We start from the raw sequence: 26,373 nt of genomic DNA on the forward strand, positions 1-26,373 counted from the left end.
CTACAAGTCTCAGCAGACATCGCGCCTCGCCCTTCTGCAGGTCGCACTGCCTGCGGTGCATTGATCTCTGGGATTTGTAGTCTGATGATAAAATAAGGTGGGTCACACACCACCGGCACATATAACTGAAGTGGAGACACAGCCAGATACACCAATAGGTATTGCGTTCCGGGATTGAGTTGCGGGCAAATCACCAATGGTCGCGTCGCTTCTCATGACTGATGTGACTTTCAGCCTACAGTAGGCCCGTAGGGCGGAGCTCGTGTCGCGGCCCCATTGCGAGCCATGGGAGGCGGCTGGTGGTGGGCTCGGGTCGCGCGCCTTGCCCGCCTGCGCTTCCGGGGGTCTCTGCAGCCGCCTCAGCGGCCTCGCAGCGGGGGCGCGCGCGGGTCCTTCGCCCCGGGCCACGGTCCACGCGCGGGAGCTTCGCCGCCCCCGGTGTCCGAGCTGGATCGCGCGGACGCTTGGCTCCTCCGCAAGGCACATGAGACAGGTCAGTGGTAGGGGACGGGGGTCGTTCTCTATACAAGGAGAGGGGTTCCGGTGTGCACGTGGGAGTGGGCGGCGAGAGTAAGGCAAACATCTGCTGGGAACAGGGCCTGTGCTCAACGGGGGCAGCTTCCTCATGTGAGCGCAGGTGTTGGGGGTTTAGTGGGGGGGTAGGAGATTTTGCAACCTGGCCGCATAGGTCATCATCTTTCGGGTCCTGGCTAATGGGGTACAGCTGGGATGGGGGGCGGGGGTTACGGTTAGGAGAGGTAGCTGGCAGCACCACACTGCCTAGGTGAGAGACCATTCCAGAGGCAGCTGGGAGGGAATGAGTTGCCTGCGACAGAGGTATCAGTTAGGATTGCAGACAGAAGGGACTACTTGGAATAAAACAAGAGTGTGGCTACCCGCAGAAGATGAGGAAGTTCCGGATTGGACCAGCGCGTATCCAATGGTAGAGAAGCTGGCTGCTGATTGGAAGGAGAGGTGATCAAGGCTGCAGGGGGCGGAATCTCAAACAAGGCAATGGGATGAGAGATTGGAGCCAGTCTGGTATAGAATGGGGCTAGTAGTGGGAACGGCCTTTTGACAGCACTCAGGGACTTGAGTGGTGGGGAGATGTGAACACATGGATGAGGCCATGCCAGGTAGGAGCGGTTAGCACGCAGGGGAAGGGGAGGCTGGAGGCAGGCCTGAGTGGTGAAGTTTGTCCCAGAGGTCTGAGGGAGAGAGGGCGAAGAACACAGGATGCTCAAGAGAGCCGACTTGGGAAGACTTTCTAACCTCACACTGAACGTCTTCAGTTCATGCTCTAGCTTTTGAATGTCTGGGACAGATGGGTAAAGGAACGGTACTTGCATTGGGCTTTCCCAGAAGAGATCCACATCTAGAATACTTTTGTCTTGTTGCTGAATACGGTGAGAGGGGATCTAGGAAGCAGGGCTTGGCTGATGCAGGGCTCCACCCCCCAAATCCCCCGCAGCTTTTCTCTCCTGGTTCCGAAATGGACTTCTGGCATCAGGCATTGGGGTGATCTCCTTCATGCAGAGCGACATGGGCCGGGAAGCTGCCTATGGTGAGTGCAGATCATCCCCCTATGGGAAGTGGGGGCCCCTCCCCCTTTCCTCTAGTTGTGAGTCCTGCTGCCCTAACAGTTGTAAAAGGAGAGTCTGTCCTCACTGGCGTAAGCCCCTCTTACACCTCCTTCATCGACGTTGTGAGGAATCCTCCAGTTTCCAAGTGGCCCTGACTTATGTGTATACCTTTGTCTATGCCCCCAGACCAGACCCTTTGGGTATTGGATTCACCTTCAAGTCCCAGATCCCTCTGTTTACAAAGGCTCATGTTCTTGAGCCTTTGTCTGCCCTTATTTATATTTGTTTATTGTTATTATGGAAAGGAAACCAGCCTACTAGTTAAGTGAGCTACTAGTTACCTACTAGTTAACTGACTGAGCTACACATCCCCAGCCTATCACTGGTGAATTTTTTAGCCATGTGCTCTACCTCTGAGCCACACCCCCAGCCCCTCACTGGGGGATTCTAGGCAGGGGCTCTACCACTGAGCCACGCCCACAGCCCCTCACTGGGGGATTCTAGGCAGGGGATCTACCACTGAGCCACGCCCCCAGCCCCTCACTGAGGGATTCTAGGCAGGGGCTCTACCACTGAGCCACGCCCCCAGCCCCTCACTGGGGGATTCTAGGCAGGGGCTCTACCACTGAGCCACGCCCCCAGCCCCTCACTGGGGGAGTCTAGGCAGGGGCTCTATCACTGAGCCACACCCCCAGCCCCTCACTGGGGGATTCTAGGCAGGGGCTCTACCACTGAGCCACACCCCCAGCCCCTCACTGGGGGATTCTAGGCAGGGCCTCTACCTCTGAGCCACGCCCCCAGCCCCTCACTGGGGGATTCTAGGCAGGGGCTCTACCACTGAGCCACGCCCCCAGCCCCTCACTGGGGGATTCTAGGCAGGGGCTCTACCACTGAACTAATCTCCAACCTTTTTGGTTTTTTAAGATTTATTTTTATTTTATGTGTATATGTGTATATGGAGACCATGTGCGTGCCTGGTACCCATGGAGCCAGAAGAAAGCACCAGAGCCCCTTGGACTGGAGGTAATAGATGGTTGTGAGCCACCATGTGGGTGCTGGGAACTGAACTCAGGCCATCTACAAGAGCAACAAGGGCACTTAATCTTGGAGCCATCTTTCCAGCACCAGCCCACCTCCACCCCCGTGTTATTATGAGACAGTCTTAAGTTGCCTCAGTAAGCCTTACACTAGCTGGCACTCCTCCAGCCTCTCACTAGCTGATGTTAGAAGCCTTGCCCGGCCCTGTGCTCATACTGACTCATCCTCCCCACCCATCACCCCGGCAGCCCCTTGGGGTACCCTGGACCCTGTAACTATTGACTACTGCTCCTTCTTCCACAGGCTTCTTCCTGCTGGGTGGCCTATGCGTGGTGTGGGGCGGAGCCTCCTATGCGGTGGGTCTGGCAGCACTGAGGGGACCCATGCAACTGTCGCTTGCTGGTGCTGCCGCTGGTGTGGGGGCAGTGTTGGCTGCCAGTCTGCTCTGGGCTTGTGCAGTAGGTCTCTACATGGGCCAGTTGGAACTGGACGTGGAATTGGTGCCTGAGGATGACGGGGCAGCCAGTACAGAAGGCCCAGATGAAGCGGGTCGGCCACCCCCAGAGTAAACAGAAGGGCTGTGGGACCCCTCAGTGATGGATTCTCCTCAGGCCTACCACTGAACCAGATTCTAAGCCTTTTTTTTTTTTTTGACTTTCTATGTGTGGGTGAGGTATGGAGGTGGAACATCAACACTGGCCCTCTTCCTTTATCACTATTATTATCATCATCATCATCATTACGGTGTGTACGATGGAGGCATACATGCCTGAACTCCAGGACATTAAAACCTGACCCTTAAGCAGTTCAAGACTCTTTGAGTGATAGCTCCTGTTTTCTGGGGAGGTGGGGAGGGGAGAGGGCAACCAGTGGGGATGAGGTAAGATGGCTCAGTGGGTAAAGGCACTTGGCTCCCAAGCCTGACAACTTGAATTTGGTACTCAGGCCCCACATGGTAGAAAGAGAGACCTAATTTCCACACCATACCACACATGGACACACACACACACACACACACACATACAAGTAAATAATTTTAAAGGAACAAGATAAAGCAGTTAATGAGAGGCAGAATCCCTGAGGAGGGAGCTCACCAGGGAGTGGTGTTTAATTCTCAAGAATGACTCCAGGACTTGATCTATGCCTCAGGTTTGGCCCTCTGGTGTTACACTGGTTTCAGTCTCCTTTCCGCTGCACCCTAGTACCAGTGGGCCCCGGATAGGGCAGGCCCAGCGTAGGGTAAAAAGCCTCTGGAAGCGAGGGGCCTGGACCCAGCCTGTGCAGATGTGGATACATCAGGCTCAACTCTGCAGGGCCATAGCGGATGGTGCCTGGGGTACACAGGCCTCGCACAACGGGTGGCAGGAAGCCTGCATGAAGGAGTGCAGGTGAGGGGTCTCCAGGAGTTGTCAAGCCCCATGGCAGTACTGGATCATGTTTCAGGGCCCCTGCCCGGATGACAGAAGTGAATTCTGGCCGAGGTGGAGCGGGTGGATCTGAGAGCTCCTCCTCGCCACTGTCCTCTGAGCCTCTAGCGTCCTTCGGGCTGGCCTCCACTTTGATGCGTTTGCCTCGGGCCTGAGGGTCCTTGTCCTTGTCCTGCTCCACAGGCACAGCCTGCTTCCGGTCAACTGGAGGTTCTTCCTCTGAAGAAGATACTTTATATTTATTCTTTGCAGAGCTCTACTGCTGAACCACACCCACAGCCCCTTATAGCCTGCACCCATGGGAAAGGGGGAGAAGTCATGCTCTATCACTGAGCCACGCCCCTAGCCCCTCACTGGGGGATTCTAGGCAGGGCTCTAACACTGAGCCACGCCCCCAGCCCCTCACTGGGGGATTCTAGGCAGGGCTCTAACACTGAGCCACGCCCCCAGCCCCTCACTGGGGGATTCTAGGCAGGGCTCTAACACTGAGCCACGCCCCTAGCCACTCAGTGATGGATTCTCCTCAGGCCTACCACTGAACCAGATTCTAAGCCTTTTTTTTTTTTTTTTTTTTGACTTTCTATGTGTGGGTGAGGTATGGAGGTGGAACATCAACACTGGCCCTCTTCCTTTATCACTATTATCATCATCATCATCATCATTACGGTGTGTACGATGGAGGCATATATACTATCTTGAAGGTGTGGACCAGGTCAGATAGCTTTGCTGAGTCAGGTTTCTATTTCTACCTTTATGTGGGTTCTGAGGTCCAAACTCAGGTCATCAGATTTGGATGGTTACCCACTGGGTCATCTTGGCAGCTGCGTTTTTAATTGCTCTGTGTATGTCTGAGTGTGGGTGCACAGGCCCCATGGTATACATGTGGAGGTCCCAGGGCAAGGCGTTTCTACCTGATGAGCCATCTCACTGGATTATTGTTCTTTGAGACAGAGACACTTACTGAACCTTGAGCTCATATGTTTCTGGCTAGGGGGGTTGGCCAGCAAACTCCTGGGATCTACATGTGTCTGCCCCCTCTCAACACTGCGATCACCAGATATTATCCGGGTGCAGAGATCCAAACACAGGTCTTTTGTTTGCTTGGGTTTTGGTTTTATTTTCAACACAGGTTTTCTCTGTGTGACCTGGTTGTCCTGGAACTCACTCTGTAGCCTGGAGCTCACAGAGATCCATCTGCCTGCCTCTGTCCTCCTCCCAGTCCTGGGGTGAAAGGTGTGTGCATACCATCACCTGGCCACACTCAGGATTTTATGCATGCACAGTAAGCCCTGTATCCACTGGGTCACCTCCCCAGCCCTTTTACTCTTTGAGACATAGTCTTGCTAAGTTGTCCAGGCTAACCTTGGTATCTCCCTGTCTCAGCCTCCCCAGTAACTGGCATTATAGTCCCTCACTACCACATCAGCCTAGAAGGAGGCTTCTGAAGGAATGTGTGTGTCCCCAGCCCTTGCTCTTGAAGTGTAGGTGCAGCGCAGTAGGCCTACAGTTCCCAAGCCTCAATGGCTACCCCCAGGCACACAGTAGGCACCTCCCACAGCACAGCTGAGATCCATCCAGCCTTGACATGCCAGTAAAGCCTAGACTGAGAAATCCTAGCTCCACTTCAACAGGCTATGGAATTCTCCAGCCACACCCTTACAGCCATAGAACTTTGTATAGAACTGGACATATCTCATCTGTATTGTTCTGAGAGACAGCCACTGGCCACATGTTGCTGGTGACTATCTGAAATGTGGTGGATAAATTTTAGGAAGAGGATGTTTAATTTTAGGGTAGGATGAAGGTTGCTGTTGTTGTTTTCTTTGCAAGACAGGGTCTCACAATGTAGTTCTGGCTGGCCTGGAACTCACTCTGTAGACAAGGCTGGCCTTGAACTCAGAGATCTGCCTGCCACTGCCTCCCAAGTGCTGGGATTAAAGGTGTGCACCCTCATGCACCTGCTTGATTGTGTTGTTTTCGAGGTAAGGTTCTCACTGTGTAGCTCTCCTAGTCTAGAATTGATTATATAGATCAGGCTGGCTTCAAACTTACAGAGACCCACCTGCCTCTGAGTGGTGGGAATAAGGGCTTGGCCTGAGAGGTTGCTCGTCACCCCAGCTGTTTTTAATTCTTAGAGAACTATTATTCAAATTGTATAGATTCGTTTCATGTCTTTGTTTGAGTGCTTTGCCTGCATGTGTGTCAGTACTACATGCATGGCTATTGCCTCTGGAGGCCAGGAGAGACAGAGACAGAGATGGTTGAGCGTCACCATGTGGGTGCTGGGAATTTAACCCTAGTCCTCTGCAAGAGCAGCCAGTGCTCTATGGCTCAAGCTTCCTGGCCCCATTTAGAATTATTTAATGTGTATGTGTGTTTGGCCTATAAATGTGTCTATGTATCACATGAATGCCTGGTGCCTACAGAAGCGAGAAGAGGGCATCAGGTCCCTGAGAACTTGAAATACAGGTGGCTTTGAGCCCTGTGGATGCTGGGAATGAAACTTGAATCTTCTGCAAGAACAAGAGCCCTCAGCTGGGTAGATTTTTTTTTTTCTTGAGACAGGGTTTCTCTGTGTAGCCCTGGCTGTCCTGGAACTCACTCTGTAGACCAGGCTGGCCTCAAAGTCACAGAGATCCTCTGCCTCTGCCTCCTGAGTGCTGGGACTAAAGGCGAGTGCCACCCCTGCCGGGTTCCACTTCACACTTTGAGACAGGGTCTCTCAATCAGTTCAGCCTCAGGAATCCTCTTGTCTCTACCTTCCCAGCACTGAGATTTACAGACGTGTGTTTTGCACCCGGCTTTTCTTTATGAGGGCTACACCCATGTCCTTACACTTTCCTGGCAAGCACTTTACCCATGGAGTCATCGCCCCAGCCTGAAGGACATTTAACTTCAGCTGTTAATGTAACAGCCACACGTTGAATGGCTTCCACAACGGGTAGTCTCAGTGGTCCCTCCATCTTCCCTGGGTGTAGAGATGGGCAGGGGTTAGCTTACCTGTGGGCTCTGGGCCTGGGCTGGATGGCTCCTCCTGAGACACAATGGCTGGAAGCTGGAAGGCATCCAGGGGTGTTTGACCACCTTCAGCATGGCTGGGGACAAGATGATGGAACTGAAAACCAGGGGTCTTGGGACAGTAGTGAGTACAGACATTTTCCAGTGTGGAACTTGTGGCTACTACCCCGAGGCACTAAAAACTTTCTACCAGACTTATGAACTCCTAGTTGAATACGCACACACACACACACACACACACACACACACACACATCTTTAAACCCAAGAGCCTCCTATGTGCTAGACAGATGCTCTACCACTGAGCCACGCCCCCAGCCCCTCACTGGGGGATTCTAGGCAGGGGCTCTACCACTGAGCCACGCCCCCAGCTCCTCACTGGGGGATTCTAGGCAGGGACTCTACCACTGAGCCACGCCCCAAGCCCCTTACTGGGGGATTCTAGGCAGGGGCTCTATCACTGAGCCACGCCCCCAGCCCCTCACTGGGGGATTCTAGGCAGGGGCTCTACTACTGAGCATCCCTTACTGAGACAGAATCTCCTTAGGTTTCCCAAGGTGGCCTTGAACTTTGAATTCTCCATCTTTTCACTACCTTAGTCTTTCCACTGGCTGGACCAGAGTACCAGACCCAGTTCCAAATATATTCTCATCTGAGTTCTCCCTGCTGTGGCAAACCCGAGCCACTATCAGCCACCTCGTGTCACCTAGGCGTCCTCTAAGCAAGTCATGGTTATCTGTGTCTCTTCCATCTAAATCACCTGTTCTCTTCTAGGGTCCAAATCAAATCAGCTCAGCAAAGAGGCAAATGGCACCCCCTTCTCTCCTTGCATCTCTTAAACCATGCCGCAGCCTCCTGATGTTCTCCAGTCCCTATTATTTCCCAGTTAGCTCTCAGCAGAAAGAAGGGTTTTTTCCAAAAGTGCATATTTGCCTGTGATCCCCTCCAGACATAAAACCTTCAAGAGTTCTCCAGTGACCAAGAGAAAAAAAATGTCCTGGGGCCATTTATAGGCTCCCCTGGCCACCACTCTGTGCTCCAGCCTCAAATGCTCTGTTCTCCCTGTATAGAATCTGCTGTGGCTCCCCAGTGACCTAGAGTCCAGCTCACACACCACATGTGCGTTCATGCCCTACCTACATCACAAATACGTCTCCTCCCAACAGTGGTTCCTCTCCATGTCCACCAAGTGAGGCCATTCCGTGCCTAGAACTCCTGGACTCTTTCCCCTTCATGCCTACAGAGCCCTCCCTTAAAGGCCCTGGGAGGGCTGGGATGGGGAGCGGCTGCCGCGATGGGCCACCTCTCACCTGAGCACGTGACTGACCCACAGCACGTGATGTTCCCCAGCACTCTTCCCGTTCCCGGCCACAGTGGCTACAGACTGCAGCCACACGAAGCCCCCCGCACGCTGCAGCCAACGGTAGTAACCAGTCACCACCTGCCCTTTGTCCAGCACTGGTCCATCCCAGGGGAGCAGAGAGCCCAGAGGGGTGGGGAGGATCAAGGCAGGAGACAGGCAGAGGCAGCAAGAGTGAGGAGAATGGAGAAAGACAGAGAAAGGCACAGAGGTAGTCAGAGACCCAGAGGTACCTCAGCATCGGTCAGAGACCCCCTCATGCCCCACTAACTGCCCACCCCGAGCCATTGTTCAGCCTCTTTAATGCTTTTCTGTTCCAAACAGCCCCCAGGAGCTGCAGTGCAAGCAGAGACTGGTTAGCCCTGAAGAAGGACTTCCAGGGAAAAGGGAAGCAGGGTCATTCGTGTCTTTGTGGTAGTAGGTGGGCAGGGAGAGGGTACAGAAGTGTGTCTCACGGTCCAGATGGCTTTGGCGGATCCTGGTTACATCCTGTCCATGGACAAACTGGTAGCAGCTTCGTCCCACGAGTTCTGAGGGTCCCATGTCCATATGGTCGCTAACTCTGGAGGACACAGGAAAAGAAGGGAAAGGGAGTCAGGAGACATTGGGTGATTGGAGACAGCAGAGCTGCTTCAGCGTTCCCCAGGGTCCACACCCTTGCAGTACTGCAGTTTCCTTCTGTAAAATGGGCATAGTAATAATATAGGTGAAGGAAGGATGAGTTACAAGAGGCCAGAAAGAGAAATGGGTAAGCCTGGCCAGGGAGCCAGGGCTGTCCTCCCTTCTCCCAGGCATGTTTGCCGTCTCCCTTGCCCTCTCTCCTCCCATAACTCCCCCTGGCCCCAGACTGAAGGCCCAGGATTGATTGATCCCCCACATATCCCCAGGTCTCCAGTGGACCCACCTTCCCTCCCGCCCCTACCCCGGTACCTGCTCTCACAAGCAAGGATGGTGAGGCCCAGACTGAGGCGGAAGACGATCATGTGTCCGTGCAGAGGCAGCTCAGCCAGTGGGGCTGGGGGAAGCGTGTGTCCAAGGGCTACAAGACCTAGGGCTCGGGCCCTCAGGCGCCCTGTCACATGAATAACCTGTGGAAGGTGGGAGTGTCTGGGGAGGTGCCAGGTGGGACTGCTGAGGCCAGAGGGCCACAGCCAGGTCAAAGCCTCACCCAGTCCCACCTGATACGCACAGATCCCTTGGCCCAGGGGAGGCTTTGAGTGTCTCCCAGTTTCTGTTCTCAATGTCTTGTATTCTAATAGCTGGCACACTGGAAGGAGAGAGACAGCTCAAACCCACCTTGTACCCCGAGGCTTTGACATTCAGGCCTCTCTTAGTGAGGGTGGACTTCATTCGAACAAAGAAGGACCGTTCCTGGACCCGGAAGGCAGGGGATGCCTCGGTGGGGCTGGCTTCTGAGGCAGAACAAGAGGGAACTGTTAGAGAGTTTTCCAGAATCCTGTCAACTCAGAACCAGCTTCAGTGTGGCCTCTCTAAATACTCAGATGTATCTAATGGTCACACAGGTACACTGATAAAATAATGTCCCCTCATAGGACAGCCAGGTCCAAGGTCAGATAAGCCCCTCTTTCCTGATCAGAAGCCATCTCTCAGTTCTGTCCCCCAGGCATCCACTGGCATCAGTCTGACCCAGGCTGGAGCAGCCACCTGTAACCCACAGAGGGCAGGCTAGGACTCTGGCCACAGCCAGGTCCCCCGCCACAGACTAGAAGTATAAAAGAAAGAGGAAGACAGTGGTGGCGCACGCCTTTACCTCAGCACTCAGGATGCAGAGGCAGGGGGATCTCGGAGTTCAAAGCCAGCCTGGTCTACACAGTGAGTTCTAGGGCAGCCAGGGCGGTTATACAGAGAAACCCTGCCTCAAACAAACAATCCCCCCCCTCAAAAAAAACACAAAAACATCAACAAAAAAAACTGGCTTCTGAAAATTAAACATACACCACATACACACACAATTAAAAAGATGGAATGGGTGGGTGACTTGGAGCAAGTAGCTTGATCTCTCTGTGCTGTGCCTGGATTTGGAGGCCATCCCTCCTGGTGTGTGGGTTTGAGGTTAGGGCCCAGTGAAACATTTACAGGCACAGTGGAATCCTTTAAAAAGAAAAAAAGGTGCCCAGCCTAATTCCCACTTCCATGTAGCACCACAGCTCAAATTTTGGTGTATTTTGGCTGTTCTGGGGAACCAGGCAAGTTTAGACACCCTAGTGTTACTGCCTTAAGTTGGCTTGACCCATTGTGGAATTTTTTGGGGTTGTTTTGGCTTGGTTTTTGTTGTTGTTTTGTTTTTTACAAAATCTTGTTTTGTAGTATATTAAGCACAAACACCAGGATCTACCCTCAGGCTTCATTCATTGGCTAGGAAGGGATTCCTGGAAATTACCAATCTCGGGGGTGTCCACCAGCGAGGAGGAAGACGAGGAGGAGGAAGAGGAGGACACGGAAGGCGGCGTAGGGGGACCGGTGGTTGCAGCCCGCAATCCCAGTTGCTCTAGTACCTCCGAGTGGTCCCCAGGATGGATGTAGTCGAAGACGCTGCTGCCCGTCAGCTCCACCTGCCGGTGATGGAGGGGAATGCAGGAGCATTTGTGAACGCGATAGATAGCTGAGGCTGGGTTTAGCTTAGGCCTGCTCGCTCAACCCTCAAATGCACTTCTCACTGGGCTTGTGTTTTTCTTAGAAGTTTACTGCTTTTTTAAATTAGAGAGGGAGAGGCTTTTGTTTGTTTGTTTGTCTTGAGACAAGGTCTCACTTTTATAGCTCTGGGTGTTCTAGAATTCATTTATTATATGTAGACTAGGTTGGCCTCAAACATATTAATCTGCCTGCCTGTACCTCCTGAAATTCTGGATTAAAGCCATGTGTTGCAACACCCGCTCCCCCCCCCTTTTTTAGACAGAGGTTTGCTAGGTAGCCTAGGCTGGCCTCAGACTTGTGGTGATCCTCCTGTCTCAGCCTCCCAAGTGCTGGAAATCAAGCCCTGCAGTTTTCAGCTCTTTAATGAGTTAAAGCCTCAGAGACTGCCCTCTCAGATCTCACAGGGATCCCTGCCAGGTCCTCTCAGTACAGCCTCTATCTTTCTGGTCTGATCATGCTCTGATTCCACAGTGAGCCTCTGACCTTCAAGCCCCATTTAAAACTCTGCTGAAAGCTGCACATTCAACCATGGCAATTCTTACTCAGAAACCCACCATGTCTTTTGCTGTTCCTCTGCTTGGATTGGGTGACCTGTCTCCCTCCAACCTTCATCCCCCCCTGTGGCCCTCACCACCCCCATCCTGTCCCCACACCACCTTATCCACCCTACTTTGTCACCTTCACATCCAAGTCCCCTCTTTTAGGGGAGTGGATTTTTTTGTTTGTTTGTTTGTTTGTTTGTTTGTTTTTGTTTTTGGTCTTTTTAAAGTTTCATACAGCCTAGGCTGGCCTGGATCTTCTGATCCTCCTGTTTCCACCTTTGGAATCCTGGAATTTAATGTATAGGCTTATATCTCACCACCATGCCCAGTTTATGTAAGGATCTTAGGGCTTTGTGAATTCTAGGCAAACATTCTATCACCCAAGCTGTAATCCTGCCCCAGCCACAATGGATTGAATCCCAGGACCTCCAGAATGTTACACAAGCAACACACCGCTGAATCACACCCTCGCTGAGCTCCAGCCCATGCTGGGGGATTCTAGGCAAGCACACACTACTGTAGAAACTACATCTCTAGACCACATTTTAATTTTGAGACAAGGTCTTGCTAAGTCTCCCTGGCTGGCTTTGAACTTGTGGTCCTGCTTGAGTCCCCCAGCATGCATCGGGATGCTTTGTGGGATTCCAAAGAAGGTTGTCTGTTCTTCATGTGGTGCTTAGTGACACCAGAGGAGAGCAAGGGCGTGCATAGGCCAGGCAGTAAAGATGGCGGCCCACTGTGGGGGATTCTTACCTGTGAGAGACCCAGATAGATGGACACTGTCTCTGAGATGTAGAGGAATTTTCCTTCCTGGTTCAAGGCAAACACGAAGCCATCCAAGGACTAGAGTTGACAGAAAGGGAGCCGGTGAAGGGAAGGTAACCAAGGAACCCTTAGTTCTGTCCAGTTCTTCACAAGGAACTGACACAGGAAAAACAGTGCTATTCTCAGATGCTACCACTAGATGGCAGCATGAAGCAGCGGGCTAGGAAAGGACCTCACCTGTAGGATGTGTCCACCCAGGTGTTGCTCGAAGATTTCAGAGACCAGAGCCACAGGGCCTCGGCGGCCTGGGGCTGGGGACAGAAGGAGGAGGACAGTCAGGGCCTCTTGGTCTGGCTCACTGCTCTGGGCAGCCCTTAGGGGCCCAGTCAGTCTTAAATTCCCAGCCAGCCACCATAGAGAACCAGTTCACAGGATGGCTGTTCCCTATGAGACAGAGAGACCAAGACTGAGTGACAAACATGGGAAAGAGGGATTTGTCCACTCCCTCACTCCTTTGCACACCAAAACAAAAAGTTCTTGAGTACTGCTGTTCACAGGATACAGTACAGGTAGTGCTGGTAACAGAAACAGTGCAGACTGTCCTCACTGGGCCCTGAAGACAGATCCAGTGAATAACCCAAGACTGAAGCCAACCTGGTGGAGAAGGCCTGTAACTCCAACTACTTGGCAGGCTAAGGCAGGAGAATCAAGAACTAAAGACTTGCCTGGGGTACATAACAAATGAGTTCCTAAGTTAAAAAGAGGGCTGGCAGGAAGGATCAGTGATAAAGCATCTGTCTAGAGTCCCCCAGTGAGGACTCACTCACAGGAGGGCGTGGCTCAGTGGGAGAAGGCCTGCCTAGAATCCCCCAGTGAGGGGCTGGGGGAGTGGCTCAGTGGTAGAGCCCCTGCCTAGAATCCCCCAGTGAGGGGCTCTGTGGTAGCATCGATAGGCTGTGGGTTCAATCCTCTGCACTAAAAACAATAACAAAAGACAAAGAAATACAAAATTATGAGAGTAGGTAGAGATATTTGCACTGTAGGGTGGAGTGTACACTAAGATAGCAGCTGAAGAAAACAACTTGGAGATTCTTCAACAAAAAAGAGCTATGATGTGAGCCTCTGGCAATCCCTTCACAGCCCAGCAACCCAAAGATAGCTATTGTGAGGAGTGCTGTGTGCACATGGAGACAATAGCATCACACAAAGCCAAGAAGAATCCCCCAATGTCCATCCTCCAAGAATGAGTTAAAAACCACAGTAGATCCACTGAGAGGAATACAATCTAACTGTGAAGAAGAATGAAGCCTCGATCTGTGATGGAATATTATGAAAGCAGACAGGCACAAGAGGCCACTGTGATCCCACATCTATGAAATGCCTGTGAAATGTCTAAAACTGGCAAATCGATGGGAAGAGAAAGCAGGTCCGTGGTTGCCAGCACTGGGGAAGTGGATGGTTCCTGGCTGCGGGACTCCTTTGGGACTATGCAGTAAATGGTGCTGATTTGGATACTTTAAAACAGGCTTGTCTACACAGCAAGTTCCAGGCCAGTAAGGGCACAGAGTCAAACCCTGTCTAACCGCCGGGATGGGGGAGGCGTAGAAAAACAGCTGAGTTGTTAAGAGCGATCACTAGCTGCTCTTGCGGGAGGACCCAGGCTGGATTCTATGGCAGCTCACAATTGTCTGTAACTCTAGTCTCAGGTATTTGATGCCCTCTTCTGGCTTCTGTCGGTACTACACATCTGTGATATACATACATGCATGTATGTCAAACACCCACACACTTAAATATAAATAAATGATTTAAGAAGTTGTTGAAATGGTTTAGTGGGTAAATGCATGTACTTGAAGATCTGAGTTTGATCCCCAGAACTTATGTGATACGATGAGACTTGATTCTCACAGTGTCCTCTGACCATTACATGTGTGCTGTGTCCTGTCCACATGTACGTATGAACATGCAAAGACATAATATACGTTTTTTAAAGAGCGAGATAATTTTACTCTGGATAAATTTTGGATGAAAAATTTTAGTTTCTTTGAAGAGTCTCAATAAATAACCCAAGTTTGACTAAAATTTGCCATTCTTCTGCCTCAGCTTCCTGAGAACTACACTTACAGGGATGCATCACCAGACTTCAGTACAGTGTTTCCGCTTTCTTTTTTTCAGTGCTGTGGACTGAACCCAGAGTCCTGCACATGTTAGGTAGTTACTTTCCCACTGAGCCACGCCCCAGCCTCTCATTGGGGGATTCTAGGCAGGGGCTCTACCACTGAGCCACGCCCCCAGCCCCTCACTGGGGATTCTAGGCAGGGTTCTACCATTGAGCCACGCCCCCAGCCCCTCACTGGGGATTCTAGGCAGGGGCTCTACCACTGAGCCACACCCCCAGCCCCTCACTGGGGATTCTAGGCAGGGGCTCTACCACTGAGCCATGCCCCCAGCCCCTCACTGGGGGATTCTAGGCAGGGGCTCTACCACTGAGCCACGCCCCCAGCCCCTCACTGGGGATTCTAGGCAGGGTTCTACCATTGAGCCACGCCCCCAGCCCCTCACTGGGGATTCTAGGCAGGGGCTCTACCACTGAGCCACGCCCCCCAGCCCCTCACTGGGGATTCTAGGCAGGGGCTCTACCATTGAGCCACGCCCCCAGCCCCTCACTGAGGGATTCTAGGCTGGAGCGCTACCACTGAGCCACACCCCCAGCCCCTCACTGGGGATTCTAGGCAGGGGCTCTACCACTGAGCCACGCCCCCAGCCCCTCACTGGGGATTCTAGGCAGGGTTCTACCATTGAGCCACGCCCCCAGCCCCTCACTGGGGATTCTAGGCAGGGGCTCTACCACTGAGCCACGCCCCCCAGCCCCTCACTGGGGATTCTAGGCAGGGGCTCTACCATTGAGCCACGCCCCCAGCCCCTCACTGAGGGATTCTAGGCTGGAGCGCTACCACTGAGCCACACCCCCAGCCCCTCACTGGGGATTCTAGGCAGGGGCTCTACCACTGAGCCACACCCCCAGCCCCTCACTGGGGGATTCTAGGCAGGGCTCTACCACTGAGCCACACCCCCAGCCCCTCACTGGGGATTCTAGGCAGGGGCTCTACCACTGAGCCACACCCCCAGCCCCTCACTGGGGGATTCTAGGCAGGGGAACTACCACTGAGCCACGCCCCAGCCCCTCACTGGGGTATTCTAGGCAGGGGCACTACCACTGAGCCACGCCCCAGCCCCTCACTGGGGGATTCTAGGCAGGGGAACTACCACTGAGCCACGCCCCAGCCCCTCACTGGGGTATTCTAGGCAGGGGAACTACCACTGAGCCACGCCCCAGCCCCTCACTGGGGTATTCTAGGCAGGGGAACTACCACTGAGCCACCCCCCCAGCCCCTCACTGGGAGATTCTAGGCAGGGGCTCTACCACTGAGCCACACCCCCAGCCCCTCACTGGGGGATTCTAGACAGGGGCACTACCACTGAGCCACGCCCCCAGCCCCTCACTGGGAGATTCTAGGCAGGGGCTCTACCACTGAGCCACACCCCCAGCCCCTCACTGGGGATTCTAGGCAGGGGCTCTACCACTGAGTTATATCTCCTGTTATTTTTGTACCATGGCAGAGACATGTATGCAGCAGAGTAACTTTTGCAGATGTGTTGGGATGAAGACACAAATAAAGAGGAGAAATTTGGAATTTCAGAGAGACATACATTCCGAGACAGACAGCCACTAAGACATTGGCTGAATGACCCAGTTGTCCCCCACACCCAGTCAGGACTCCTAGATGCCATCCACATGACCCCATTGTTGTAGAAGACGATACTCCCCCAACCCCAAGAGAGACCCAAGTTTGTCAGTGACCTTCCCTCTGTTAGGCTGAAGGCCTGGATCACCTCTTCCTCTTGTGCCTCAGTTTCCTCTTTATATGGGTCTGCTGCAGAGGCCTGAGTTCTTGACTGCCAAGTGTCTGGGCAGCACGAGGGAGAAAGCAGGGAGTGAGGTGGGAGTGGTGTTGGTCTTGGGCAGGACCCTGCCACCCCTGTTCCTCAGGACTTCCCCAAGTCAGCCAGGCTGCCAGAGTCCACCCCAGGCCTCCATATACCCCCCTCCCATCTAACTGCTGTTTCTCCTGCTTCCTCCCCATCTGAACCTCCAGGAACAATAAGTGTGGGGGGTGATGGGGACCCCTCCCCCGAAACACAGCTCCAAGCAGCCCCGTGACAGGCAGGAACAATGCTGCCTGATAATTGTGGCAATTTTCCCCTGTCATTTTTGCTAATTCCTTCATTTTCCCTCTCCAGGGATCAGCCCAGGTCAGACTGAGCCGCTGCAATTAACAACATTAATGGGCACGCTGAGATGGGGGTGTACAGTGGGGGGAGCTTGGGGACCTGCTGTCCCCCCAACTCCTGTGCACATGACCCTGCTACAAGGATCTCCAAGGTGTGCTTAGGATTGCTGACTGATGTCTAAGTACCCCCACTTTCTACCTCCCCAAACCTACCTACTCCCTATCCTTCCACCCACAGCCCCCCGTCCATGTCCCAGTTCAACAGGTGTGTTCCACCTTCACAGCTGCCTCCCTGGAAGTCCAAAGACCCTGAAATCACTTATTCACTTAATCAAATATTCAATTAATAAACATTCGTCAGGCAACATCAGGGTGGTGGAAGCCTGAGGTGGGTGGGGAGAGAGGAAGAAGGGAGACCCTTGGGCAGAGAGAGGTAGGCTCAGAAAAGGGAGAACAGGTAAGATCCCTACCAAGTTTCAGGGGTCCCCTCCCTTCCCATCCTATGAGTCTCCTGTCTTGGGTCCTTAGGGACGAAGAGCTAGGCTTTCATGACTCTAGTTGCAAGAGGGGTTGTCTTATCACCCAGTGTCTGTCTTTGGCCTCAACGGATGCCAGGGGACCCCAACTTCTGAGACTTATATGTCTCTTTCAAGACAGTTTTTTTTTTTTTTTCCTGTGTAGCCCTAGCTGTCCTGGAACTCACACTGTAGACCAGGCTGGCCTCGAACTCACCTGCCTCTGCCTTGCCGAAAGACATTGGGATTACAGGTCTGCACTGTGCCTGGTTTGTCTAATGCTGGGGATGAAACCCAGGACTTCCTATAAGCTAGACAAACGCTCTACCAAGTGAATCCCAGCCCCAGCCCTGTGCTGGGAGCAGTTGGGTTTTGTACATCAAAGGCTTCTAGAGCCACAAACAGGTATACAGTGGGTGACTAATATATCATCAGGAAGAATGATAATGTGCCAGTCTAGACCACTCCTGAGAGTTTCTGGGGTCTCCCCCTTCCCTGCTTCCCCACCTTCTTTCTCAGTTTATCCAGCCTTCCCTCCAACCCCCGGTCTATCCCTCACTGTTTCCTTCTGCTTCTAGCCCTTTGCTCCAGCCCTCCGCCTGGCCCTTCTCACAGCTGGCTTCTTCTTCACTCCTTCAAGTCTCAGTTCAAAGGTCACTTCCTCCTAAGGTCGAGTCCTAACTGGGGACTAAGATGTCACCTCACTCAATGACAGTTTATTGAACATTTCCTGCATTCCCCCAACATTGTTTTAGTTCAGTGAACAAATGACCTTGGGGAGAGGGCTGGGGAGAGAGTCCAGCTGGGACAGCATTTGCTACACCAAGTGTGGAGACCTAGTTCGAATCCCCAGAACCCATGGGAAACGGGACATGGTAGTGACACTGTAATTCATCATCCCTACTGGGAGATGAGAGATGAAGTTGGAAGACTCCCCTAGGAGCCCATGGGCCAGCTAGCCTGCCCTGTGCTAGCCTGCTCTGTGTTAGCCTGTCCTGTGCTAGCCTTCCCTGAGCTACCCTGAACAATAAACAGACTTATCTCAAGAAAAGGAGGAGGGCAAGGGTTGACATCTGGTCACACACACACACACACACACACACACACACACACACGAACTCATGCACACATACCCTTTTTTTTTTTTTTTTGGTTTTTCGAGACAGGGTTTCTCTGTGTAGTCCTGGCTGTCCTGGAACTCACTCTGTAGACCAGGCTGGCCTCGAACTCAGAAATCTGCCTGTCTCTGCCTCCCAAATGCTGGGATTAAAGGCGTGCGCCACCACCGCCCGGCACACATACACTTATAAAGAATAATAAAAGGACCGGATAGATGGTTCAGCAGCTAAGAACACACATCACTCTTGTAGAGGAATATTCTTGCTGGATAGAGGATTCAGCACCCTCGTGCCTCTTCCCACAGCTGCACACACACGGTGCACATAAGCACATGTGTGCACAAACACATACACATACAGTTTTTGAAAAACTTCAAAAAACAGTAAAAAGAAGCCAGTAGTGGCGCATGCCTTTAATCCCAGTACTTGGGAGGCAAAGGCAGGAGGATCTCTGTGAGTTCAAGGCCAGTGTAGTGTACAAAGCAAGTCCAAGACAGCCAGGGCTGGTTACACTGAGAAACCTTATCTCAAAAAATAAAATAAAACAAACAAAAATCCCATCCCCCCAACACACTCTGAAGCTCCCGGATAGATGTCATCATATTTTATAGATTGAGACTTAGAGGTGGGGCGAGTACCAAGTGGGAGCCTGTCACGCTATGTAGTCAGGGAAAAACAGGCCTTCTGGGTAAGCAGGCCCTAAACCAATGGGGCTTCCTTGCTACCATGGCTATCTGAGGAAGCCTAGGCCTTGTTACTGTCTTGTTATCAATCAAGGCCTCAGTTCCCTCCCAAGGGGGGGAGGGGGCACCACTCCTTATCATATAGTATAAGTCAAATTCAAATATGCTCTGTCCCCCTCGCTCTGTCCATCAGTACGGATTCCACATCCACTGGGCTCATCACACTCAGGAAGAGTTAGTTACCACTGTCTAGTAATATAAATCACAAATTAACTTTTCCTTTCTGTTTCCTTAGGGTCCTCACCTCCCCTTCTGGTGGGGAGAGGTGGCTGAGAGGTTAAGAGCACTGGCTTGCTCTTCCAAAGGGCCCAAGTTCAATTCCCAGCACCCACATGTTGGCTTACAAATATCTGTGACTGCAGTCACCAGGTACACAATGGCTTCTACTGGCCTCCCTGGGCACCAGGCACGAAAGTGTGCACAGACATGTATGCAGACAAAACACCCTCATACAAAAATTTAAAAAAAATAAAAGCTGAAAATGCAAGGTTAGTGAAAGAGATGAATAGGGAATTATCTAAAACAAAAGACAAAACAAGACCATAAAAAACTTAACAGCCCAGACACAGAAGGGATGTCAAGTCTGGTAGTTAAAAATTGAACCAAAGTAGACAGACATGGTGGAGTTTAACTTTAATCCCAGACAGCAGAGGGAGACAGATTTCTGTGAATAGAGAGTTCTAGGCCATCTAGGACTATACAGAGAGACCTTGTCTAAAAATAAGTAAGTACGTAAGTAAATAAATAAATAAATAAATAAGGCTTACTCAAGGTCGCTGAAATAGGTCAGTAGGTCACTGAAATAGGTCAGTAGGTAAAGGAGCATGTTCCGAAGCCTGTCTGTCAGAGTTTGATCCCTGCTCTCAAAGAGAAGATCCTACAGATTGTCCTCTGACCTTCAAAATCTGCAACCCCCCCCCCCAAAAAAAAAAGCTTAAAAACTTTTAGGGGAGCTGAAGACCTGGCTCAGCAGTTAAGAGCACTGGCTGCTCTTCCAGAGGACCCGGGTTTGATTCCCAGAATCTACATGGCAGCACACAAATGTGTGTAGCTCCAATTTCAGAGGGATCTACTGCCCTCTTCTGGCCTCCGTGGACACCCGTGTACAAGTGCATGCAGGCAAAACACCCAAACACGTAAACTAAAAGCCTCTTAGGAAATGAACCAAGTAGTCCATCTTTGGGCCTCAGTTTCTCAGGGCCTCCCTTCTAATATTCAGGGAGCTATTTTGTGTGTAGATTAGCAAGGGCCTACATTTTGGGATTTGGTTGTCTGGAGACAGGATGTTGAGCCACCCGCACACGCGCTCCTGACCAGTTGGTTCTGATGCACAGGTGGGCATTGTGGAAGTGGCCGAGAGACGACCCAGGGACCTGTGACCAGAGTGAGCCTTTATCTCTTGAAACTTCCGGATGCCCCTCCAAGTGTTGGGGGGCTGGACACCGCCAGGGCTCTCTCAGCCCCCCTCTTTCCCTCCCTGGGGCTCCGGGACAATAGACAAGATGTTTATCCCCCACCGGCGCACATGTTGTTCGCGGTAATGACAGTAATCAGCCTCGCTAATGCAGCATTCTCTCAGCGCCAGTCAATTCGCCTAATTACCGCCTGGGAAGCCGGATTATTTAAATTTAAATGGTGATTTATTGCGGGGCTTAATCAATGCTATTTTCTCTCCCCCTACCTCCTCTCTGGGTATCAGGGCAGGAAGGGAATAGGAGCCCTCTCCAACCCCACCCCAAGGACCCCATTCTTCCGGAGCGTGGGGGGGGGGGGGTTCTTCACCTGTGACCATAGATAACACTCTCTGTCCTATAATAACAATTAAGTAGGGATATATAAACAAGAATGATAAAAATCTAATATTCTATGTATGCATCAGTAATCAAAGGTGGGAAGAAAAATGAGATATTCATCTATATGTTGACATCTTACATACTCTACATTGTTGCAAATTATAGATTATAAATTTTCTCCTACTGTGTCACACCTGCATCTACAAGGGACTTTTTGCTTCATTTTCTTTCTCTATTAATCTTTTTTTAAAATATAGGATCTTTTGTAGCCCAGGCTGGCCTAGAACTCAGTTGTAGCTGGGCAGGAGCTTGGTCTTCCTGCTTGTTACAATTACAGGTGTCTGTTTCCATGTCTGCGTGTTAGAATTTGTTTGTTTGTTTGTTTGTTTCTGAGGCTGGGTCTCCTGTAGCCCTCTCTGGTCTTGCTATGTAGAGGAGGCTGGACCTAAACCCACAGAGATCTGCCTGCCTTTGTCTCTCAAGTGCTAGGATGAAAATGACACCATGCCTGGCCCCTTTTTACTTTTGTTTTGAGACAAAAATCTCATTTTGTAGCAGAGGCTGGCTTCATACTCATGGTGATTCCCCTGCTTCAGCCTCAGGAGCACTGGGTGAATAAGCCATCAACACCAGACCCAGCCAGGGCAGGGACTCTGGTCTAGTATGTTTCCTGCCTGGCTCTTTGCAGGGAGTTCCAGGGGCCTTGCAGATAGATGGTCATCAGTCTCTGATGGGGGCAATTTTGATGGTTACACCTATTTCTTTTCTTCCTTTCTTTTTTCTTTTCTTTTTTTCTTCCTTTTTTCTTTTCTTTCTTTCTTTCTTTCTTTCTTTTTTTTTTTTTTTTTTTGAGACAGGGTTTCTTCTCTTTGTAGCTCCACCTGTCTTGGAACTCACTCTTTAGACCAGGCTGGCCTCGAACTCACAGAGATTGGCTTGCCTCTCCCTCCTGAGTGCTGGGATAAAAGGCTTATGGCACCACTTCCTACCATCAGTGCAGCACAGGAAGAGGGGAGGCACCTACCTAAGGCTGCAGAGCTAGGGGGTAGGTGTCAGGATGGACACATAGCTAATGTCACCAAGGAGAACCTTCCTGATGATCTATCATCCTCCCCAGACCATATTGTTGGCTCCTCACCCTAAATGGGGGAATCCAGCCCCCAGTTTTCTGTATTCCCTGGAGCTCCACAAGCCCATTCCAGAGCTTACCCTTACTGGTTGAGTGGAGGCACTGGACAACTGAAAACTTCTTTTGTAGCAATACTGGTTCATCTCATCTAATAAAATTAATAGCCTCTGCTGTGTGTGGTGGCAGACACCTGTACTCCCAGCATTGAGGAGATGGAGTCAGGAGGATCCCAAATTCAGGGCTAGCCTCTACTAAATAACAAATTCCAGGCCAGGCCAGGCTACAGGAGGCACTGTCTAAAAGACAAGAGCCAGGACAGAGGGACGGTGCTCACTTTTAAACCCAGCACCCATAGGAGCCAGAGGCAGGTGAGCTGGAGGCCAGCCAGGTCCACCTATCAAGTCCCAGGCTAGTCGAGGTTACATAGTAAGGCTCTGTCTCATCAAACGACAACAATAATAATAACCACCTTTTCTAGTGATCTGGATTGATGCCAGGTTCTGATTTAGGTCAAAAGTTTATAAAAATCCTCAACTTTTTGTCCCCTCGAGAGCATAAGTTAGGAAACCACAGAAGGTCTGGTGGACTCTCCAGGAGTCTGATCAGGGCGGGCCTGGCTTTCTCAGTCCTGTCCTCAAGGCTGAGGGTGGGGCGGCAGGGGAGAACTCGGCAACCTGAGCATGCGCACTCACCGAGGCCAGCCGGAGGCCCGACAGCCCGCAACCCCCAGGGCGGCGCCCCCAGCGCGGCAAAACGACGCAGGCGGAGGTAGGTGACGCTAAGACGCACGATGGACGCCTTGTCCAGCTGGCTGGAGATGGCACCGGGCAGAGGGAGCAGCTTGGCCAGCTCGAAGAACTCGAGATTTTCCTTCCCGCGCCGCCAGCGCGCTGCGTTGCGGGACTTCTCTTTGCGCTGCGCCTGCAGGCTGGGCGGGCGGCATGGAGGAAGTGTCAGTAAGAGTCCTGGAAGTGTGGTCTCAGCACTTCAGGAAGTGGAATAGACCCGAGTGCGAATTCTACATCCCTGCTGGCTTTTGAGGACAGGAACAGAACCTTTATTTATTTAATAACAATAATAATTATTATTTAATTGTTACTACGGTATTTGCGTTACTAGGGTTTGAACCCAGGGTTTACCACTGAACTATATTCCTCAGGCTTGTTTTTGTTTTTTTGTTTTTGTTTTTTGGAGACAGGGGTCTCACTATGTACACTAGGCTGGCCTTAAACTTATAGAGATTAGCTTGCTTCTGCCTCTGGAGCGCCGAGATAGAAGGTGTGCATAACCACGCCCGGCTCTTGGTTTTGCCTTTTGAGATACAGTCAATTTTGCTCTGGCTGGCCTTGAACTGGCGAGCCTCCTGCTTCAGTTGGGATGTCTGGCCACCGGGCTGGGGGCAGAACCTTCTCCTTGGCCGGAGAATGTCGGGGGGTGAATTCGGAGCTGGGGTACTAAAAGCAGAACTCAGCAATAAGTGAGGGTGACGAAGTCTAGTCACAGGGTCAGGGTACGGACCCGAGGATGAATGTCATCTGAAAGGCTGTGAAGCTTCCCGCACCCCCCACCCCCGCATGCCTCCGGGGGAGAGGCCATTCAGAGGCAGATTTGCTCACCAGGGTCCGGGCGGGGCCTTGACCATCAGCCCGGGCAGGAAATCCCAGGGGACGCCAGCTCCACGGCCGCCCCCGCACTTGACTTCACCTCGGCCACCGCTTCTGGGATATGGGGTCGCCATCTCGACGGGGACTCGGGAATTCAGGCGCGAAGGAGTCGCAGATGGGGCTTAGTTCCCTGAAGGAAGAATGTCTAGGGAAAGTGAGGTGCGTGCGTGTCCCCAAGGGTCAAGCCAGGAGCTGGCCTGGGTGCGTTCCTCAGTTTCCCCTTCCTGGGAAGCCGCGGTTCCCACCCTGGCGCTCCGGGTGAGGACGTGCCCCGCCGCCGCCTCCCCCGCGCGGCCCGCCAGCGCACCCGCCTCACGCCCGCGCCGGGCCGGCTCCCGCATACCAATGGGCGCACGCGGCGCGCATACGGATCGGACCGGCCCGCGCGCTGCGTGCCAAGCATGCCCAAGCTGCGCTCGGGGCGGGCGCCTCGCCGGGGCCCAGACGCTCCGGGCTTCATCTCCTCCCCCCCCCCCCCGCCCCAATAGCTCCCAACACCCGAAGGATCTGCCCCCCAGAGCCATCCCCAGAGCCCCACTCAACCAGGTCTGCAGTTGCACCCACTTCCTAGCCTGGGCTAAAGAGGCAGGGAGGTCAGAGGGACCCCACCCTAAGTCCTGCCCAGGAAGCACTCAAGCCCCTCGGGGTGGCGCCACCTGACCCGGTTGCTAAATATCCCCAACCTACAACTTCCTCCCTAAAGACCAGGGCGTAAGACCCTGGTCCATGACACCGCTGGTCACCGTGACTCCAGGATGGACTCGGGCCCCAGGTACTGAAATCCAGATCCTCTAGAACCAGGGACATGTCCATCTGGTTCTTTCCTCTTCACGATTAGGTGTCCAAGCCGATCATGTCCCAAGCATCCAGGTGGCCCCCAAGCCTCCCCAAAACGCACTGACGTCTAGTCAGTCCCCTGAGCCTCTGTGGCCAGGACCCCAACAACCATGCACCACTCTCTGGATCCCGGCGGTATAGGTGTCCCGATGCCGTGGTCTCCAGGTCACCAATAGTCTCAGCCCCGCATCCCAACAGGACCCAGAAGTCCCTATTCCCTCCCGCCAAACCTTCAGTAGTCCCGCACCCTCAAGGCTCCCGACAGGGTTACCTGGCGGCTGGGCGTGCTCGGGGTGCGGCGTGGGGCCCGCTGGGTGGCGTGGGGCCGCTCCATAGACCCCCGGGCGCACGGGCTGAGGAGCCCGGCTCTCGGCGCCCACGGCGGCCTCGCAGACTTCGAGACCACGGACAGCGGCGGCGAGGGGCGGTGCCTGTCTTCGCCCCGCCCACAGCGGCCCCTGCCTGCTGGATAGTTCCCATGCCGGTGTTGGCCTGGTGTGCCTGGGTACCCTCACCCTTTAACCACACCAGGAAGCTCGAGTGTCAGCCTCTCCACCCTGGAGTCCCACCACGATCGCCATCTTCAGTTATAGAACCCCTCCCTCCGTCCCCCCAGCAGCCCCTTGGGACTCTTGGTGCAATCAGCGCCATGGTTCACCAGGAGGGGACACTCAGATATCAGTGTCCCCTCTAGACATGTAAATCTGGGCCTTTCACGATCTCCTTTCCCAAGTAAGAATTCCAGGATGCCAGACTCCATTAAGATCGTGATGTGGCCTGGGCACCTGACTCCTTCCTCTACCCAGGTCTTGGTTGTTAAGGGAACAACACAGCCCAGGGCCCCAAGGTCTCGTCTCTGTGCCTCCCCATTGGAACTAGAACCCCAACCTTTGGGCACCCACCTTCATAAATGAGAACGGAGATAGAAGGATGTGGTGAAACTCACTTGTTAATCCCAGCATTGGGGATGCTGAGGCAGGAGGATTGCACAAGTTGGAGTCGAACCTGAGCTGTAAAATGAGTTCAGTCTGGGATCCAGAGTGAGATCCTGTCTCAAAAAATAAAAGAGTGGCTGGGCTGGAAGAGTGTCCCAGTGCTTAAAGCTTGTCACTGAGGAGTGTGGCGCCAACCTGAGTACAAATCCCCAGAAACCACAGAAAGTCTAAGGTAGTGTCTGTTATATGTGTGTGTAGCACTCCTACAGTGTGCCGCAAGAGATCCTTGGGAAGCTGAAGGGCCAGCCTGGATACACAACAAGATACTGTTTCAAACAAGGCAAGGAGAGAAGAGATTGCCTTCTGACCTCTACCTGTACTGCAACCATGGCATGTGAGCCCACGCAGGTGTGCTCAGGTTTTAAAAGGGGACTGGCAAGATGGCTCATGGGTAAATTGCTTGCTGCCAGTCCAGATGACCTATCTGATTCCCTGAACATACTCAGTGGAAGAAAAGAACCAATTCCCCGAGTTGACCCCTGACCTCTAAATGTGTGCCATGACACCCAAGCAACCCCGTCCCCCCCCCACCCCCCACATGAACGTACACAATGTAAAAAGAAGCTGGCCAGTGATGGGGCACGACTTTAATCCCAGCACTTGGGAGGCAGAGGCCAGTAGATCTGAGTTCGAGGTTAGACTGCATTACAGAGTAAGTTCTGGGACAGCTACACAGAGAAAGTTTGTCTCGAAAAACAAAAACGAAACAAAAAAAAAAAACCCAAAATCAAAATGAAACAACAAAAAAAAAAACTCAAAACAAACAAAAGACAAAGAAAGAACTGAAAATCAGGAGGTTCAGCAAGGCAGTAGAGCACTCTGGAAACACCAGGCCTCCCAAGGTAACTGGGCCCTAAACAGAGAGGGCTGGCATGAACTGATGATACAGGCTCCCTGCCT

At 52.5% G+C, this 26,373-nt stretch overlaps 2 protein-coding genes across 3 annotated transcripts; one reads left to right on the forward strand and one right to left on the reverse strand.

The window, feature by feature from the left end:
- The first annotated feature begins 236 nt into the window (after window positions 1-236).
- Window positions 237-3,434, forward strand: Tmem160 (transmembrane protein 160). The gene is made up of 3 exons (XM_076927355.1): window positions 237-493; window positions 1,472-1,564; window positions 2,925-3,434. Exons 1-3 carry the CDS (start codon window positions 286-288, stop codon window positions 3,188-3,190), a joined length of 567 nt encoding a protein of 188 aa, XP_076783470.1. The 5' UTR covers window positions 237-285; the 3' UTR covers window positions 3,191-3,434.
- Window positions 3,435-3,681: 247 nt separating this feature from the next.
- Window positions 3,682-24,882, reverse strand: Npas1 (neuronal PAS domain protein 1). 2 transcript variants are annotated; one of them, XM_076927353.1, is made up of 12 exons: window positions 24,750-24,882; window positions 23,594-23,771; window positions 22,670-22,905; window positions 12,625-12,698; window positions 12,376-12,465; window positions 10,827-10,998; window positions 9,722-9,837; window positions 9,356-9,513; window positions 8,881-8,987; window positions 8,376-8,523; window positions 7,049-7,143; window positions 3,682-4,267 (listed from the first exon to the last, which is right to left on the reverse strand). In XM_076927353.1, the coding sequence occupies exons 2-12, from the start codon at window positions 23,713-23,715 to the stop codon at window positions 3,798-3,800; spliced, it is 1,788 nt and encodes a 595-aa protein (XP_076783468.1). In that variant the 5' UTR covers window positions 23,716-23,771; window positions 24,750-24,882; the 3' UTR covers window positions 3,682-3,797. The 2 variants fall into 2 exon arrangements, with proteins under 2 accessions (XP_076783468.1, XP_076783469.1); XM_076927354.1 differs by lacking the exon at window positions 24,750-24,882 and having other exon boundaries at window positions 3,715-4,267; window positions 23,594-23,801.
- Window positions 24,883-26,373: the final 1,491 nt, after the last annotated feature.

This window comes from Arvicanthis niloticus, chromosome 29 (assembly GCF_011762505.2).
Source record: "Arvicanthis niloticus isolate mArvNil1 chromosome 29, mArvNil1.pat.X, whole genome shotgun sequence".
Classification (NCBI taxonomy): domain Eukaryota; kingdom Metazoa; phylum Chordata; class Mammalia; order Rodentia; family Muridae; genus Arvicanthis; species Arvicanthis niloticus.